The 17,734-nt window shown below is 39.4% G+C and overlaps 1 protein-coding gene across 1 annotated transcript in view; it reads right to left on the bottom strand.

The window, feature by feature from the left end:
- Positions 1-1,547: 1,547 nt before the first annotated feature.
- Positions 1,548-17,734, bottom strand: part of LOC142651553 (acetyl-coenzyme A synthetase, cytoplasmic-like) — a 52,922-nt gene continuing 36,735 nt past the window's right edge. Inside the window, exons 9-18 of the mRNA XM_075826416.1 lie at positions 15,934-16,104; positions 15,393-15,526; positions 15,000-15,132; positions 12,795-12,851; positions 10,475-10,555; positions 9,359-9,467; positions 6,339-6,407; positions 4,545-4,721; positions 4,103-4,177; positions 1,548-3,604 (exon numbers count right to left, since the gene is read on the bottom strand). Of these exons, the coding sequence (XP_075682531.1) occupies positions 3,489-3,604; positions 4,103-4,177; positions 4,545-4,721; positions 6,339-6,407; positions 9,359-9,467; positions 10,475-10,555; positions 12,795-12,851; positions 15,000-15,132; positions 15,393-15,526; positions 15,934-16,104 (1,122 nt within the window). The 3' untranslated portion in view covers positions 1,548-3,488. The remainder of the gene's footprint in view (positions 3,605-4,102; positions 4,178-4,544; positions 4,722-6,338; positions 6,408-9,358; positions 9,468-10,474; positions 10,556-12,794; positions 12,852-14,999; positions 15,133-15,392; positions 15,527-15,933; positions 16,105-17,734) is intronic.

Consider the following 17,734-nt stretch of genomic DNA (forward strand, 5'->3'; position numbering starts at 1 on the left):
AATAGGGTGATTTATGGGGGCTTTCTAATATATAAGGTCCTCAAAGTCACTTTAGAACTGAACTTGTCCCTAAAAAAATAGCCTTTGAAATTTTCTTGAAATTGTGAGGAATTGCTGCTAAAGTTGTAAGCCTTGTAACGTCCTAGAAAAAGAAAAGAATGTTACAAAAACGATGCCAACATAAAGTAGACATATGTGATATGTGAACTAGTAACTATTTTGTGTGGTATAACTATCTGTCTTACAAGCAAGTACAGTAAATTTTGGTGTTTTTTTTACCAATAAACACTGAACGTATCGACCAAATTTTACCACTAACTTAAAGTCCAATGTGTCACAAGAAAACAATCTCAGAATCGCTTGGATATGTGAAGTTATTACCACATAAAGTGACACGTCAGATTTGAAAAAAATGGCCTGGTCCATATGGCGAAAACAGGCTGTGTCCTTAAGGGGTTAAAGAGGAATCGCTCCAATCTTCCAGTGCTTGTCTATAAGCTCTGGTGGTGAGTTTCCTGGTGTTTGTTCCTGTTAATTTCCTGTGTTTGACTAGTTTTTCATCTGGACTCTGCTTGAGCTGATTCATCCATATACTGTCCGATTTCTGGACCTGACGCTGCCCACCTGTTGACAACTCGTATCGGTTTGACTAGGAGCCTTTTAATAACCGGCATCTGCAGCCCGACCCTCTATTAGGGGCCTGCAACCTGGGAATGTTATCCACATCTCTTTGCAGGGGTTAAGGGTGAAGAACGGAGGATTCCTTAGAGTCCACACCCCAGGTTATCCTGTGCTGACTCAATAACGTTCCCCAGTTATTCATTGTTCCAGATGGCTATGCTGTGCAATTCTGCTTCACCATCCCTGAAACGTCATGCTACACCGTGCAACTCTCCTTCACCATCCCTGAGACGCCACACTAAGCTGTGCAACTCTTCCACACCACCTTCAAGACGTCATCCAAGTTCCGACCACGATAGAATACTGTTAGGGTATGTTCACACGCACTAATTACGGACGTAATTCGGCCGTATTTGCCCCGAATTACGTCCGAAAATAGCGCCCCAATAGCGTTGACAAACAGCTGCCCATTGAAAGCAATGGGCAGACGTTTGTCTGTTCACACGAGGTGTATATTTTTACGCGCCGCTGTCAAATGATGGCGCGTAAATAGACGCCCGCGTCAAAGAAGTGACCTGTCACTTCTTTGGCCGTAATTGGAGCCGTTATTCATTGACTCCAATGAATAGCAGCGCCAATTACGTCCGTAATGGACGCGGCGTTCAAGCGCCTGCACATGCCGTTACGGCTGAAATTACGGGGATGTTTTCAGGCGGAAACATCCCCGTAATTTCAGCCGTTACGGACGCTGTCGTGCGAACATACCCTTATTGAGGTACTAATAATTATTTAGATGTAAAAAATGTGCAGTTGTAAAACTATTCAATTTAAACTTCAGAGAAGCGACCTATAACTGTATTCTCCTATTTTAAGTATAAGACTATATTGTGTTAACAAAAATACATGAAAAAACTGCATGTGGCAGCATATTACTTCTACAGTATTTATTAACGGTGAACCAGTTTGTAAACACATTACATTATAATCATAAAAAGGCATTAACATTTTGATAACGGATAAAACGTCCCATTCTTACATTGCAGGCCTTGTCATTTATATGTGATTTATATATAGTACATACAGAAATAAAATTGTCAATACATTACATACATTGAGAAAACCAATCAAATAATTGAACTGTGCAGTGACATGACACGTATCATAGCCGGGCAAGAACGTCTTACATGGAAGGTCATATTGTCTATAAAATTAATATGTACAATCACTCATATGCTTCCTTCTACCTTACGTGCCAGTCGGGTTGTTACTTATAACCAGCCTAAAATTAGTAATCAGATGTTTTATGGGATGTCATATTTGTAACAATTCTCATTTACACCAAAATCACTTGAACAGAAATAGTAAAGTGCTGTAATGGGTTTCTTTCTTTGTAGAGATCTCAGCAGTGAATAGAGAAGAGTTCTACTTTCACGTTTGCTCTATTAGACCTAGATGACAACTTAAGATGCACATTATTCCGCTACTTTTAGGGGCAGATTTACCAAGACTGGCGTTTTTATACACCAGAATTAGTATGAAGCCTGCAGGAGTAAGATGCGACTAATTTATTACGCACCCCTCTTACTAAATTTGTTGTGTCTTCTGCTGTTCGTGCGCCAGCTGCGAGCTGGTGTAGATTTATGCTACAACTGACACCAGTTTCCGGTATAGTGAATTTGTTGGGCCGCCCCTTCAGCTTTTGTTAAAAGTGGCAAGAGTGACGGAAAACAGTAAAAAGTTGCAAATCATTGCGCCAGAATTTGCAACTTAACGCCACTATAAAAACAGAAGGACTTTCTAACAGGATGCTAAAATGTGATGTGAACCTAGTCTTAGTTGAAATATTTTTACATCACTTTACCAATTCACTGCGAGCTATCGTCTGGCCTTGACCTTACAAGCGGATACATTTTTTTCTTATGGGTCACAGCCACTATTAGGTTTTGAACTAATAAAGCACAAATAAAAACAGTAAAGATATCAGAATAAGAATCGAGAGCAAATAAAAAAAGACTGGTGCTAAAAAGAAAAAACTCTTTCATCTTAATCTTAAAAAGTTTGTACAGATTAGAAAACTGGGTGTGATTTTTCACCAGAAACCGCGCCACTCATGACCATGTGCGGTGTCTGATATTGCAACTTCGCTCCATTCAAGTGGTTCGACAAGAGTAGCGCGGTTTCTGAAAAAAAAAAGTGACTATTTTTTAATCGGCCAGCTAACTTACTAATTAAACAAATGTGATTGGTTGAGAAGGAAAATCGGACAAATGTGATATAGTATCTTCATCATTGAAATCAAATATTTCAGAAATTGATTCGGAACTATAGATATTCCCTTTTCCCTGAGGTATCATTACGTGAAGTAAACACAAGCCAATGCTTGTCCGAAAAGGGTCAGGGGCAAACAGTTTTGTTGAATGCACATCAGGGCTGGTATGACCTATATTCACCTGATTACCGTATATAATGGGTTTTATTGGCAGGTATCCATGTCACATTAATCTACATGACATATACACAGCAACTTCGCAACATTAAAAGCATAGTTCGCATTTTTACAGTCACATTTATTTAAAGTACAATGCAGCTATTTTTAGGCATTTTCAATATTACAACCTCAAACCAGGATTCATTGCTGTTAGTTTTGTAACTTGGAACGAAAAAACAAATGACGTCTCCAAATCCCACCATGATATCAGTGAAATTTGCTTTAAAGGCAGATCTGGACATTTCTTCATGGACGAATCTTTATATTAAGAAATATTTTTCAAATATATAAACTATAAAATGATTTAAATCCATAAAAAACATCAATAAAAAAAGACTGTTGTATACAGGATTGTGCTGATGATCCGTCAAGCTGCTGCTTAACATCGTTGGCTGAACAAGATTTCAACTATACTTGGGTCAGCAAGGGTCGAGATATCTCCCAAATCCTTCTCATTTCGAGCGATCTGTCGCAGTACTCTCCGCATTATTTTACCTAAAAAAAAAAATAGAGTATAGTTTTTAGATCTGCAGATACTTGTTGGACAACAATACCAGGCACAGCCACTACTAAAAGTATGGAACCGTGCCTGGTAAATAATGAAGGAAATGCGCCGCTTGGTGTAGTTCCGCGGCCCCTTTACTCAGCTGTGGGGGTGCCGGGAGTCAGACCATGTTTTTTTTAATAAAAAGTGCCAAAAAGGTGAATATTATTGCGCAAATATGGTGTGCACCATAGTCTGCTACTATTTAACTCCAGACAACTGGCGTACAGCCGTTCCTAAATTGCCCATAAAAAATGTTTCACCGTAATTGTTCTTTGTCACTAAGAATTAAGGAAACTGATTTTCAATACTTTATTATGTCATTCAGTGAAAATAAAAGCAATGTGTTGAGGATTTCTATGTGATCACGTCGGATCCTGAATATTTCACTCAGATAACTAAATGCAGTTTAGTGCCAACCAAATACAAAATGCAAAAAGGGGTTTTACCTGATCGTGTCTTTGGCAATCCTGGAGCATTCTGTATAAAATCAGGAGTTGCTATTGGCCCAATTTTCTCCCGAACTGCAAATGGTGAGATTAATTTTCTTTAATTCTCATATATAACAAAAAGTAATTACAAACATAACACAGAATCAGTCAATTAAAATACAAATTGTATCTGAAAAATAAAAAAGGACAACCAAAGATAGAACAAATAAAAAAAATTATGAAAAAAGGCTCCCTGCTTGCTCTGTACATTCTGTAGTTACTCTAAAGGGCAACATTTTAACAGAAAAGACATTATAAAGTGTTAGCTCTTCATGCCAAGTACAGGACCCCTTAATGGTAATGTTAATGCTGTACTTCCCTAATGATGGTGCTATTAGCTCCATCAACTTCCTAAAAGAATAAAAGATAACAGAATAGTTTGCACAATATAACAACTTACCTTGTTTTTTAAGTTCTTCTACAACCCGCTCTGTAAATGTCTTCCCATCTTTTAAGATCACAAAGCAGTAAAGACATTCTCCTTTCACAGTGTGTGGACGGCTTACCACCGCTGCCTCTGCTACCGCAGGGTGCTCCGCCAAGGCAGACTCCACCTCAGCTGTGCTCAGCAAGTGACCTGCAGGAATATTACATGCTGACTGTACAGGAAAATTGCTGAACATATTTCTATCAAGCAAAGCTGACAAACAGTACTGTAACCCATTTAAATGTGAAATGCGGGTGCTATAGCCCGAAATGATATGGGAACTAAATACTGATTGGTTTACACGATTTGCATCTTAAAGATTGAAGTTACATGAATCCGGTTCTCCTGTAGGTTTGTAAATATGAATAACCGCTTCCATTAAATTGCACAAGATACAGCTGATGATTGACAAGTGCATCTCTGAATATAGATCATGCAGTGGTGCTCAGGAATGGGTACAGATATGCGGGTGCTATAGGTTTTTGTTATGGCTGTGATTATTGAGATGTAGCTATGGGGTGGGTGGGAATCTCAGGAATTTCGGCACATGGTAGACTCTAGTTTAAAATAGTCAACCTAAGAATTGTGTTTAACAAATGTTTTAGGAGTTTAGCATGTGATAATATGGTGGGATAGCAATACTTAAAGTGATATTCAATAATACTTAAAGAAGACTTGCAGTGGAAACACAACCTTCCATGTCTGCATTCCCCACCTCACTGTATACCACACTGCACTTTTATGTATACTGTACTTACTGTTTGAACTGCTGCCTTGTCTTTGCTTTAAAAAAGCCTCCATCTTAAATCTTAGATCTCCTCAGCTTTCTCTTCCTCTCTGCATTGCTATCAATCCTCAGATGCTTCAGCACAGCATCACATGACCAGCTAAAGACCATACCATTTCTGCATGCTGGGGGACACTGTGATTATCTCTATAGTCTCCCTAATAAGCTGAGAAACCATAAGTATACAGACAGGGAGGCTGAACTATATTCTTCTACAGGAACCTGTCTAAGTATGAGTGGTAGCTGATGATAGAAGTTTCTCCCCCCCCCCCCCCTTGCAAAAATAGTGTGCTACAGGAATTACTGAAGCCTGTGATGGGAGACACAGATCTCCATAGACTCAAGTAGAGAAAGTTTGTCACCGAGTCGGATTCACACTGCTGCTAAGCAACCAGTCTGATATATAGAGATAGAAGCAGCAAGAAAAAAAAACCAAATAGATGAGAGACTGACACATGGAATACCATGGTACACATGGGAAAGTTTTCGTTTTATTTGCGGCGGGTTTGCAGCAATACCGTCGCAAAAAACGCAACTCAGAAAAAATTTTTTTTATAATATAATAATATCATTAGAATTATATAATTGCCCGTTGCAGCCAATCACAGGCTGTAGCAGTGGTCACATGGGTAGCCAGGCCGGCCTGGATGACAACAGAGGGCCCGGCCTCCTGGGATGACGCCTGTGATTGGCTGCAGCGGTCTCCTGGAATGGGACGTCATCCCAGGAGGCCAGCCTGGTAGCAGTCCAGCTAAGTGCTGTAGTTTGGTGTGCTTTTTCACCCGGAATTCCCTAGGCGCACAGGGCAGATACGCTGCATGCTATTACGCTGTGTATCCACCCCGTGTGAACTCAGCCTTAAAGTGAAATACAGTAGACTATGGTAGCAATGAGCGGAGTGTTTAATACGCAAAGGACCACATTTGAAAATGTAGTGTATAGAAGAGAACGTATGCTGTGCTTACAACCATTACACTTACCTGAAACATTCAGCATGTCATCAATGCGACCTGTAATCCAGATATATCCATCTTTATCTCTCCTGCATCCTATTATTCAGATGAGAGAGTATTGGATGAGGTCAACAGATAGCAAATCACCATATCCATGAAAAACGGAAAACATCACTAAATCCAATACATCTTCCTTTATATATATATATATATATATATATATATATATATACACACACTACCGTTCAAAAGTTTAGGGTCACTTAGAAATTTCCTTATTTTTGCAAGAAAAGCACAGTTTTTTTCAATGAAGATAACATTAAATTAATTAGAAATACACTCTATACATTGTTAATGTGCTAAATGACTATTCTAGCTGCAAACGTCTGTTTTTGAATGCAATATCTACATAGGTGTATAGGGGCCCATTTCCAACAACCATCACTCCAGTGTTCTAATGGTACATTGTGTTTGCTAACTGTGTTAGAAGGCTAATGGATGATTAGAAAACACTTGAAAACCCTTGTGCAATTATGTTAGCAACGCTGTAAACAGTTTTGCTGTTTAGAGGAGCTATAAAACTGACTTTCCTTTGAGCTAGTTGAGAATCTGGAGCATTACATTTGTGGGTTCGATTAAACTCTCAAAATGGCTAGAAAAAGAGAGCTTTCATGTGAAACTCGACAGTCTATTCTTGTTCTTAGAAATGAAGGCTATTCCATGCGAGAAATTGCCAAGAAACTGAAGATTTCCTACAACGGTGTGTACTACTCCCTTCAGAGGACAGCACAAACAGGCTCTAACCAGAGTAGAAAGAGAAGTGGGAGGCCCCGCTGCACAACTGAGCAACAAGACAAGTACATTAGAGTCTCTAGTTTGAGAAATAGACGCCTCACAGGTCCTCAACTGGCAGCTTCATTAAATAGTACCCGCAAAACGCCAGTGTCAACGTCTACAGTGAAGAGGCGACTCCGGGATGCTGGCCTTCAGGGCAGAGTGGCAAAGAAAAAGCCATATCTGAGACTGGCTAATAAAAGGAAAATATTAATATGGGCAAAATCACACAGACATTGGACAGAGGAAGATTGGAAAAAAGTGTTATGGACAGACGAATCGAAGTTTGGGGTGTTTGGATCACACAGAAGAACATTTGTGAGACGCAGAACAACTGAAAAGATGCTGGAAGAGTGCCTGACGCCATCTGTCAAGCATGGGGGAGGTAATGTGATGGTCTGGGGTTGCTTTGGTGCTGGTAAAGTGGGAGATTTGTACAAGGTAAAAGCGATTTTGAATAAGGAAGGCTATCACTCCATTTTGCAACGCCATGCCATACCCTGTGGACAGCGCTTGATTGGAGCCAATTTCATCCTACAACAGGACAATGACCCAAAGCACACCTCCAAATTATGCAGGAACTATTTAGGGAAGAAGCAGGCAGCTGGTATTCTATCTGTAATGGAGTGGCCAGCGCAGTCACCAGATCTCAACCCCATAGAGCTGTTATGGGAGCAGCTTGACCGTATGGTACGCAAGAAGTGCCCATCAAGCCAATCCAACTTGTGGGAGGGCCTTCTGGAAGCATGGGGTGAAATTTCTCCTGATTACCTCAGCAAATTAACAGCTAGAATGCCAAAGGTCTGCAATGCTGGAATTGCTGCAAATGAAGCATTCTTTGACGAAAGCAAAGTTTAAAGGAGAAAATTATTATTTCAAATAAAAATCATTATTTCTAACCTTGTCACAATGTCTTGACTATATTTTCTAGTCATTTTGCAACTCATTTGATAAATATAAGTGTGAGTTTTCAGGGAAAACACAAAATGGTCTGCGTGACCCCAAACTTTTGAACGGTAGTATATATATATATATATATATATATATATATATATATATATATATATATATATATATATATATATAATTCTATACACTTTTACTATGCAGCTCTTTCTACAGTACAGCTATGGGTAATTTCAAATTGAAATTCTGGTTGTAGTCTATTTTTTTTCCCTGTACGTAGGTAAATTACTGATGTTTGATTTCAGTACGACCATCATAAAACATGTAGAAAGCAATGATCCTGAGCTCTGGGCTGAGAACACATACATTTCCATATCTTTTTTGTAAAGCTGAGTAACAACCAATATGTCTGTCATTGCAGCTATGAAATAAGTTGTCACCTAACTTTCCTAGAGTACAACAAGTTTGTAGAATGATAAAGAGAAAGGCATGCATGAATTATACCTGTATAACTAGATAGATATGCTATACAGCACCCCAGGAAAGTTAGGTGACAACCCCTGTGGGAACACTATACAGGCATATTGGTTGTTACTCAGATTTCCAGACACAGTGAGGCATGTGATATCCGTTTTACACTGGTTATTGATGTACATTTATGTTCCCAATTTAACCAGCATTCTGATATTTTTCAATAAGATAAAGCTGGTATTAAATGGCATGACTGCACAAATATTTTTAATTTTTTTTAATGATTTTCCATGTGAAAAAAAATTCAATGCTACAAATATCCTTAAAATGCATTGCTGCAGATATAAAGATCATAGTGTTTATCAGTTACCACTGAGAGGACCTGAACTCGTTGAATTTTGTGTATCACTCACATAATAACATATGCAGGATTTTATCTGAGGCATTCATTTGTAAGGCTTCGTTCACATTTGCATCGGGGAACCATTCATGGGTTCTGTCTGAGCTCTCCGTCAGGGGAACCCATGAACGGAAATCAAACTGAATAAACGGAAACCATAGGTTTCCGTTTGCATCACCATTGATTTCAATGTTGACGGTAGTCGACTATGGTTTGATTCTGTCAAAACAACGGAACCCTTACACAACAGTGACAAACAGAAATCCTTTGCATCGGATCAGTCACCATTGAAATCAATGGTGATGCAAACGGAAACCTATGGTTTCCGTTTTTTCAGTTGGATTTCCGTTCATGGGTTCCCCTAACAGAAAGCTCAGACGGAACCCATGAACGGAGCACAGACACAGATGTGAACGAAGCCTAAACGGTATCTTACCATCTCCAGCAACATAAAATCCAGGGAATTTCCTGAAATATGTATTTTCAAAGCGTTCATGGTTGCCATACAGGGTCCTCATAATAGATGGCCATGGCTGCTTGAAGACCTAAATTGTGATAAAATGGCAAAATATGATGATGATATTTGGTGATAAATCTGAAGTTGTTCCTTATTTGCCTCATCTGCATTATATGGCACCATTCTAGCCCGACTTAACTGAAAATTCAGGTATCACTGCAGTTAAACCCAATGTCACTCAGCTTATGTCACACTCACAGGAGTTAATGAAGATTAAATAAGGTCCTTATACTACAGCTCAGTATAAAAATGTTATATATATATATATATATATATATATATATATATATATATATATATATATATAAACACTGGAGCCGGCTTTAACATGAAGGAAAAAACGAACATAATAGTGACTCACAGACAGGCACGGAGACAGCTAAAGCACCTCTCCCTGAGGACTCCACCAAGCAAGTGCAGTTCAGTTACACAATTTATTCCATGAAGTACAATGACTGCCGATCACGGTCCAGTCCCAGTAAGTTTAAAATCTTAGCACAATACCAGAATCTAAAAGACACATTTCAAACTCTACATTGGCATTGAAGGGTTAGTTTAACCACCAGGTATGCCATCACTTACTCAACATTGAATTTCTGACCACTGCGATCGAGATGGATCACAAAAGATTTGTGGCCCCTTTGGCATGTTCCCTACATAGCACACCCCCGACCAGTCACTGCAGAGAACTGCAACAAAGTCTCTTTCACGTGACAGTATTTGCCTGTTCACATCTGCGTTTGATGTTTTCGTTGCTCTGCTCAGAGGAGCACAATAATGAACAAAGCGGAAGCACCGGATCGGTTGCACCATGGACACCATTGGCACCCAACGGAATTTACTTTAATGGGTTTCGTTGGATTTACGTCATGGTGTCTGTCATTATACCAGAAAAAATAGCGCAGCATGCTGCGCTATTGTTTTTGGTATTTTAGACTGGATCTGTGACGGAGGCCTCTAACGGAGCATCTAACGCAGATGTAAACAGGCCCTTAATGCACAAACCAAAATAAGAATAAGTAGGTGAAAACTTACCAGATAGCCCTCCGCTTCCCCTTCCAGCTCCTCTCCATGTTCATTCAGTATTGCAGGAACCACTCCAAAGAATGGAAAAGTCTGTAAAGTCCAGAGTTTTATTAAACCCATCATATCAGGAAGCATTACAAGGAGTCCAGCGTTAATATAGAAATAAGAAGTAACTGTGCGCCAATATAAGACAGACTAAGAAAAGCAATGAAAGATTCACAAAACACCAGTGAGGTTTACATAAAATAATAATATTCACTGAAAATGTCCCATTAGTATGACAGAAGTGAGGAATGGAAATGGAGACCTACATGTCGGAATCAATGAGGCACAGTCTTTTTCTATTTGAAATAATAAGTGCCAGTTTTAAAAACTTTTGCCTGCAGATATAAAACCTAAAGCTAAATAATATGTGGGGGATAGACCTTATAATAGGAAACATACTGGTGGAAAACTCAGAACAGATCAGGAATGCTAATACCTTTTTAGTCACCCCTGGGCACAAACGAATAGCTGTAAAAGGTTTGTAGATTTCTAACCGTGAGGGGCCATATACACGCGTTTACATTTCAGTCCCCGATATATATGCAGCACTAAGGTTAACAATAAATACGTAAACAGAGATTTAACTAGGTCGTTTAGTGCCTAAAGCAATATTCGGTAACTATGTACACACCCAGCAAAACAGGCCACAAGCCTTTACCCCCAGGTCCAACCACCCAGGGAAGCTCCAGTGACATAGCTACCCCAAGCGGAAATCAGAAGCTGGGGACTCTGGCTGCTTTAAAGATCTTGAAGGGGTTGACGGATTCCCAACACTCTCCCTCTACCCTGTCCCCTATGCTGCCCCTTAAACACATGGAGCACCACCATGCGCAAGCAGGAACAAAGCACGACTATCCCCCTTCAACATCTTCAAAGCAGCCGGAGCCCCAGGTTGCTTATTTTCGCCCAGGGAAGCTATGGTATTGGAGGTTCCCTGGGGTAGCCCCAGTGACATAACCTTCCATATATATATCAACAAGAAGAGCTGCTGCCTTAGACACACGAGTCTATGGGTTTGAATCCTGACTACATGTATTGTGTGATAATCTCTCTACAACAGCATAATGGACAATGGGGGCTTAAATTGGAGAGCCTAGAATTACAAGCATGTCATGATCTCATACATTTGCTCATAAATAGTGCCACAAAGACAATATCAGCATTGTGAATCATCTAATCTCTATCTAATTAAAGCCCCCAAAAAAATATTTAAGTTGATATCCTTCAAAAGCAGCAAAACACAATATTAAATAGAACCTGTCAATTTTCAGGTTTATCATTGCAATTTTTAAATAATATAAAAACGGAAAGGTGACAGATCTTCTTTAAAGAGGCTCTGTCACCAGATTTTGCAACCCCTATCTGCTATTGCAGCAGATAGGCGCTGCAATGTAGATTACAGTAACGTTTTTATTTTTAAAAAACGAGCATTTTTGGCCAAGTTATGACCATTTTTGTATTTATGCAAATGAGGCTTGCAAAAGTACAACTGGGCGTGTTGAAAAGTAAAAGTACAACTGGGCGTGTATTATGTGCGTACATCGGGGCGTTTGTAATACTTTTACTAGCTGGGCGTTCTGATGAGAAGTATCATCCACTTCTCTTCAGAACGCCCAGCTTCTGGCAGTGCAGATCTGTGACGTCACTCACAGGTCCTGCATCGTGTCGGACACATCGGCACCAGAGGCTACAGTTGATTCTGCAGCAGCATCAGCGTTTGCAGGTAAGTAGCTACATCGATTTACCTGCAAACGCCGATGCTGCTGCAGAATCAACTGTAGCCTCTGGTGCCGATGTGTCCTCGCTCGTTTGACACGATGCAGGACCTGTGAGTGACGTCACAGCGTGATCTCTCGAGAACACGCTGTGTGTCTGCACTGCCAGAATCTGGGCGTTGAGAAGAGAAGTGGATGATACTTCTCATCAGAACGCCCAGCTAGTAAAAGTAGTAAACACACCCCGATGTACGCACATAATACACGCCCAGTTGTACTTTTACTTTTAAACACGCCCACTTGGACTTTTGCAAGCCTCATTTGCATAAATACAAAAATGGTCATAACTTGGCCAAAAATGCTCGTTTTTTAAAAATAAAAACGTTACTGTAATCTACATTGCAGCGCCTATCTGCTGCAATAGCAGATAGGGGTTGCAAAATCTGGTGACAGAGCCTCTTTAAGCTGCAGTTAGACAAAGGTGGTGTGAACAGTGGATATGAGCACTATAGTTGGATATCTCTACCAGACGATCACAGTGAATATACTTTATGGTAATAATAACTTACAGCTGATCCTGGTTTCAGAGGTGTAGCTGCTGGCAAAGGGGTTATCACATGACCTCCCTGAAAATAGAAAATACACGTCTTTTTTTTTTCTCCATTCAGTTTATGCACAACCTAATAAACTTGTTGCAAATCAAGTTTGTCATGTTAAAGCAATCCTCCAGTACAAATATAAAAATTGACTATACATTGCAAAAATAGTCAATCTACCTGCTGCTCCGCTCCTGAATGATTCAGCCTCCTTTTTCTGCATTTTGGTCCCCTGTTTTTTGCTCTCCAAAATGGCTACCGCAGTCTCAGACTTCCCTGTGGAGTGCTTCTTTGGTAGTCTGAGACACGCCCCCACTCCCTCCACTGACCGCAGAAGGACCAGTACTGATCCATAGGGAAGTCTGAGACTATTTTGGAGGACCGAAAACGGGGGGAACGGAACACAGAAACAGAGGCCGGATTATTCAAGAGCGGGGCCGCAGGTAGGTTCACTATACACTTACAATGTATAGTCTTTTTTTTTGAGAGTTTAAGAATTTTTGGACTGGAGGGGCGTTTTAAAAGTCACATAATTGCCTGCAAAGTGAGGTGGAAAGGTCACCATGTCTTCTGTATACCTATATACATATTCCAATGGATCCAATGAAATCTAGCACAGGTATTTAATTATATTGAAGATAGGGGTGGTACCATGAGAGCACTCATAATGTGTAGGGAACAGGCAAGGGTTTGTATGTTGCAGGACTCTTTGTAAGATTTTATGGAGTGAGGTGAAGGGAAGGAGTTTGGTCTAACCTGAAAAGTGCAGTTCCAATGGGGTTCAGGAGCTGTTAAAACTGTAGCTGCATAATACTAGCCTTCCAGCGTCAGATGTAAGATCTGAATTAGAGAGAGTGGCGAGTCAAAGTTACAGCAGCACATGGTAACCGACAGCTCTGGCGTTTCCCTAGTTGCCATCTCAATGGTATTATTTGAGTGTAGTGCCACTTATTTAATCTTTGTATAGCGTTATTACGGGGCTACAGTAAGTCAGTGTTATGTGAGTAGTGTATGGCGGCAATATTTTTACAGTGTATGGTATTATTTCAGTACCATAAGGTGGTATTTCGTGCCCATTGTATGACTCTATTATTATGTACATATCTTTTTGTAAACCTTGCAAATTGGGCATCAGGGGGAGGCAATTTACTTCATCTGCCTATGCACTGCATCGCCTTGTCCAGCTCCTGAAGACTGTATTCGTTTTGAACATATGACATTGTTGATTTTACTTTTTGCTTTCTTATTATAAAGATTAAAAATGTATTTTGTTTTTTTTTAATTTATTTTTATAGCTATTATATACAATGATTTAATGATAGCCTGACATATCTCAAGTTTCCAAAGGCAATAATTAGGCTAGCCACAGATAGAAAGATCCCCCCCTAAGATGGATATTCCTACTTTTTGCAATCCGTATGTTGTTGGGGCCCCCCACTCAGGGCTCTAGCAGCTAGAGAGAAGAGCCACTAAGAAAATGCACCTCCAAATCAGGTGGGTTTGAATGGGCACCATATAATACTACATTGCCCCATAAAAGTGTGTATGGTTGGCTGCAATAGAAGTTGGTTGCCACTAATCAGCTTTTATCATTGTAAAACCTTTTTTAATATAATGTTAAATCGGAAATTGTATTTGTTTTTTATGGTTATGTAGTATGGAATATAATTCAACAATAATAAAAAATTATAATATAAAAAAACAAAACATTGTAAAACCTTTAGGAATGCGAACGATAATCGTTAGGCCTGTAGAAATTAAAATTCTACTATTGTTTACCGTGTTCCACATCATTCATACAACCACACTATATTCAACATCAACAGTCGAGTCGTCAACTGTGATACACATTATACAGGGAGCTCGAGTAGCTTCCACACGAACATATCCAGAATACAAAACTTCATAACAGAACGGATTTTGATATCTGACAATTCTACATTTGAAGCGGTGAAAAGTCACACGAAAAGGTCGGAGATCTGAGATATTGGAGTTCTCATAAATGTGTGATATATGTGCTTTTTTTTTTTGTATGTGGGGGATTTATTAAACCTACAATTGGTGTAGTGAAAATAAAGTTGGAAAAGGAACTGCTGCTACACATTTATGTTTTCTCTGCATTATGTATGACTTTAGCATTTATACCTAAACATTAGATTATATTTAAGAAACACTTACTGTTTCTGTCTGCCAAAAAGTGTCAACAATGGGACATCTCTGGTTACCGATAACGTTATAGTACCAAAACCACGCTTCTGAATTTATTGGCTCTCCTACAGTACCAAGAATTTTCAAAGAATTCAGATCATACCTGGGGAAAAGAAGAAATATTAGGGATAATGATATAAACAATAAAAAAGGTAATGGAAACCTAAACTAAATGAGTAGAGAAGTAAATATAACAAAGAAATAATAATAAAACTGGTCAAATATTTTCGCAATATATCTTGAACATACAAGATATTCATTTTATTGAATTGCAGACAAGACTTGAAGTTTTCAACAAGTAGTCGGAAGATTTACATGGAGTTCAATCATAAAATAATAGTTTTCCACACGTAAAAAACTCACTTTTGAATGACATCATTTCCATATTTCATCAGTAAGCGTATGGCAGTGGGTGCAGTGTAAAACTGATTCACCTTATATTTCTCAATGATTTCCCAAAATCTTCCGACATGTGGATAAGTAGGAATGCCTTCAAACTAAACAGCACAGGAAGAGCATTTCAAATTTTATTTCAGATACAAAAAAAGAATTTGACAATGAAAACGCGTCAGTAGCCCAAAATAAAATAATGCTGACATGAAATATGCTACTAACAATCCGATATCTTTTCAGTCCTCTGCTTCCCATTGTGTAAAATTCAGCTTAGTAGGCAGTTTTGTGCCAGAAAAGGATCGGCAGGCTACTGAGAGAGCTGAACTGTCAAGGTGCCAAATTAGATTCAGAATACTTTATATACTAAAATTTATTCAATATAGTTTTCACTGGGCCTGATAGTTATTATACTTTTAAATATTCTGGATAACTGGACAGTGCTATAAAAGTATATAAAACTTTCTTCTAGATCCTTCATCCTCTAGGTTGTTATAAAGTTTAGAAAGTTTACCATCACACTTGTGGCCCCATTAGCTAATGGACCATAAGTAATGTAAGAATGACCCGTGATCCAACCAATGTCCGCTGTGCTCCAGTAAACGTCATCTTCATGGTAGTCAAACACGTACTTGAAGGTTAGAGCAGTGTAGAGTAGATATCCTGCAACTGTGTGCAAAACGCCCTGCAGCAAACGAAACCATCGTAATTAGAAAAAAAGAATATGCATAATGAAAAAAAAGGTTTACTAAATGTTGCAACTTCAAAAAGTTACAATTAAAAAATTTATTTTATTAGTTATGATAAAGTTACTATTCAAAAGTGTGAAACAAAGTAAGAAAATCTCTGTAACCGCCGATGCACTGGGAGTACAGACTGACACTTACACAGGCAGAGCAATAGAAGAGAGGACGCAGGGAGGAATGAAACGAATAACGCAGCTTTAGGAGACTTATGTGTCATTATCACACAGCATCTGTTACTTATGAGGGGAGGGAGAGAACTCTGAAGCGAACGAATACCACATGAAGACAAATCAAATCCTTTTTTTTTTAAATTAGGGCCTGTTCACATCAGCGTCGGGCTTCCGTACATTGGTTCCGTTCGACCTTTCCGACGGAGGAACCGATGAACGGAAAGCCAAGCAGAAACCATCGCTTCCGTTTGCATTACCATTGATTTCAATGGTAATGCTTCTGTTGCAGTTGGTTTCCATTTGTTTCCGTTCTGTAAAGTTTCAGGTTTTTTTAGCGGAAACAACAGCGTATTCGATTTTACGGAACAGAGACAAACGGAAACCAACTGTAACGGAAGCATTATCATTGAACTCCATGGTAATGCAAACGGAAGCTATGGTTTCTGCTTGGTTTTCCGCTCATCGGTTCCTCCTCCGAGGAGGTCAAATAGAACCGATGAACGGAAGTCCGACGCTAAGGCTACATGCACACGTCGCGTAATTTGCTGCGGAAAATTTGCATCTTCCATTTCCTCCTTAGGCTGGGTTCACACGACCTATTTTCAGACGTAAACGAGGCGTATTATGCCTCGTTTTACGTCTGAAAATAGGGCTACAATACGTCGGCAAACATCTGCCCATTCATTTGAATGGGTTTGCCGACGTACTGTGCAGACAACCTGTCATTTACGCGTCGTTGTTTGACAGCTGTCAAACGACGACGTGTAAAAATACAGCCTCGTCAAAAGAAGTGCAGGACACTTCTTTCAGACGTAATTTGAGCTGTTCTTCATTGAACAAGCACAGCTCAAAATTTACGGCTGTCAGAGAAGCCTCGCAAAATACGAGGAGGAGCAGCTGTTTTCTCCTGAAAACAGTCTGTCATTTCAGCCGTAAAAGCCAGCTAGCGTGTGCACATACCCTTAGGCTTAAAGAGTCGAATAAGGTGAAGAATGTACACGTCGCCTTCATTAAATCTGGTGGAGCAATTTCTTTACAACAGACGACACCGAGAAAACAAGATGTAAAATATGTATTTTGTTTAGAAATATTGGAGGACGATATCCCTGCAATTATAAATTGCCATTGTTCAGTTTTCGGAAGAAACAGCAGGTTATGCCTTTAATAACATCCGCAGAGAATGTTGTTCTGTGGTTGCAAATACAATTGACAGTACAAACAGTGCGCCTTCCAGGATATTGTATTGGAAAATACAAGTGTCATACTGCACTAGGTGGAATGTTTTGTCAGGGAGTGGCGCTGCTTTTATGTCATAAAACAAAGAATGTATTTATAGATGACACCACATACGTGGACAAGGCTGACGTGACATTTTCTTACAAGACTTGTTGCCTGAGTT

Source organism: Rhinoderma darwinii, chromosome 5, assembly GCF_050947455.1.
Source record: "Rhinoderma darwinii isolate aRhiDar2 chromosome 5, aRhiDar2.hap1, whole genome shotgun sequence".
NCBI lineage: Eukaryota > Metazoa > Chordata > Amphibia > Anura > Rhinodermatidae > Rhinoderma > Rhinoderma darwinii.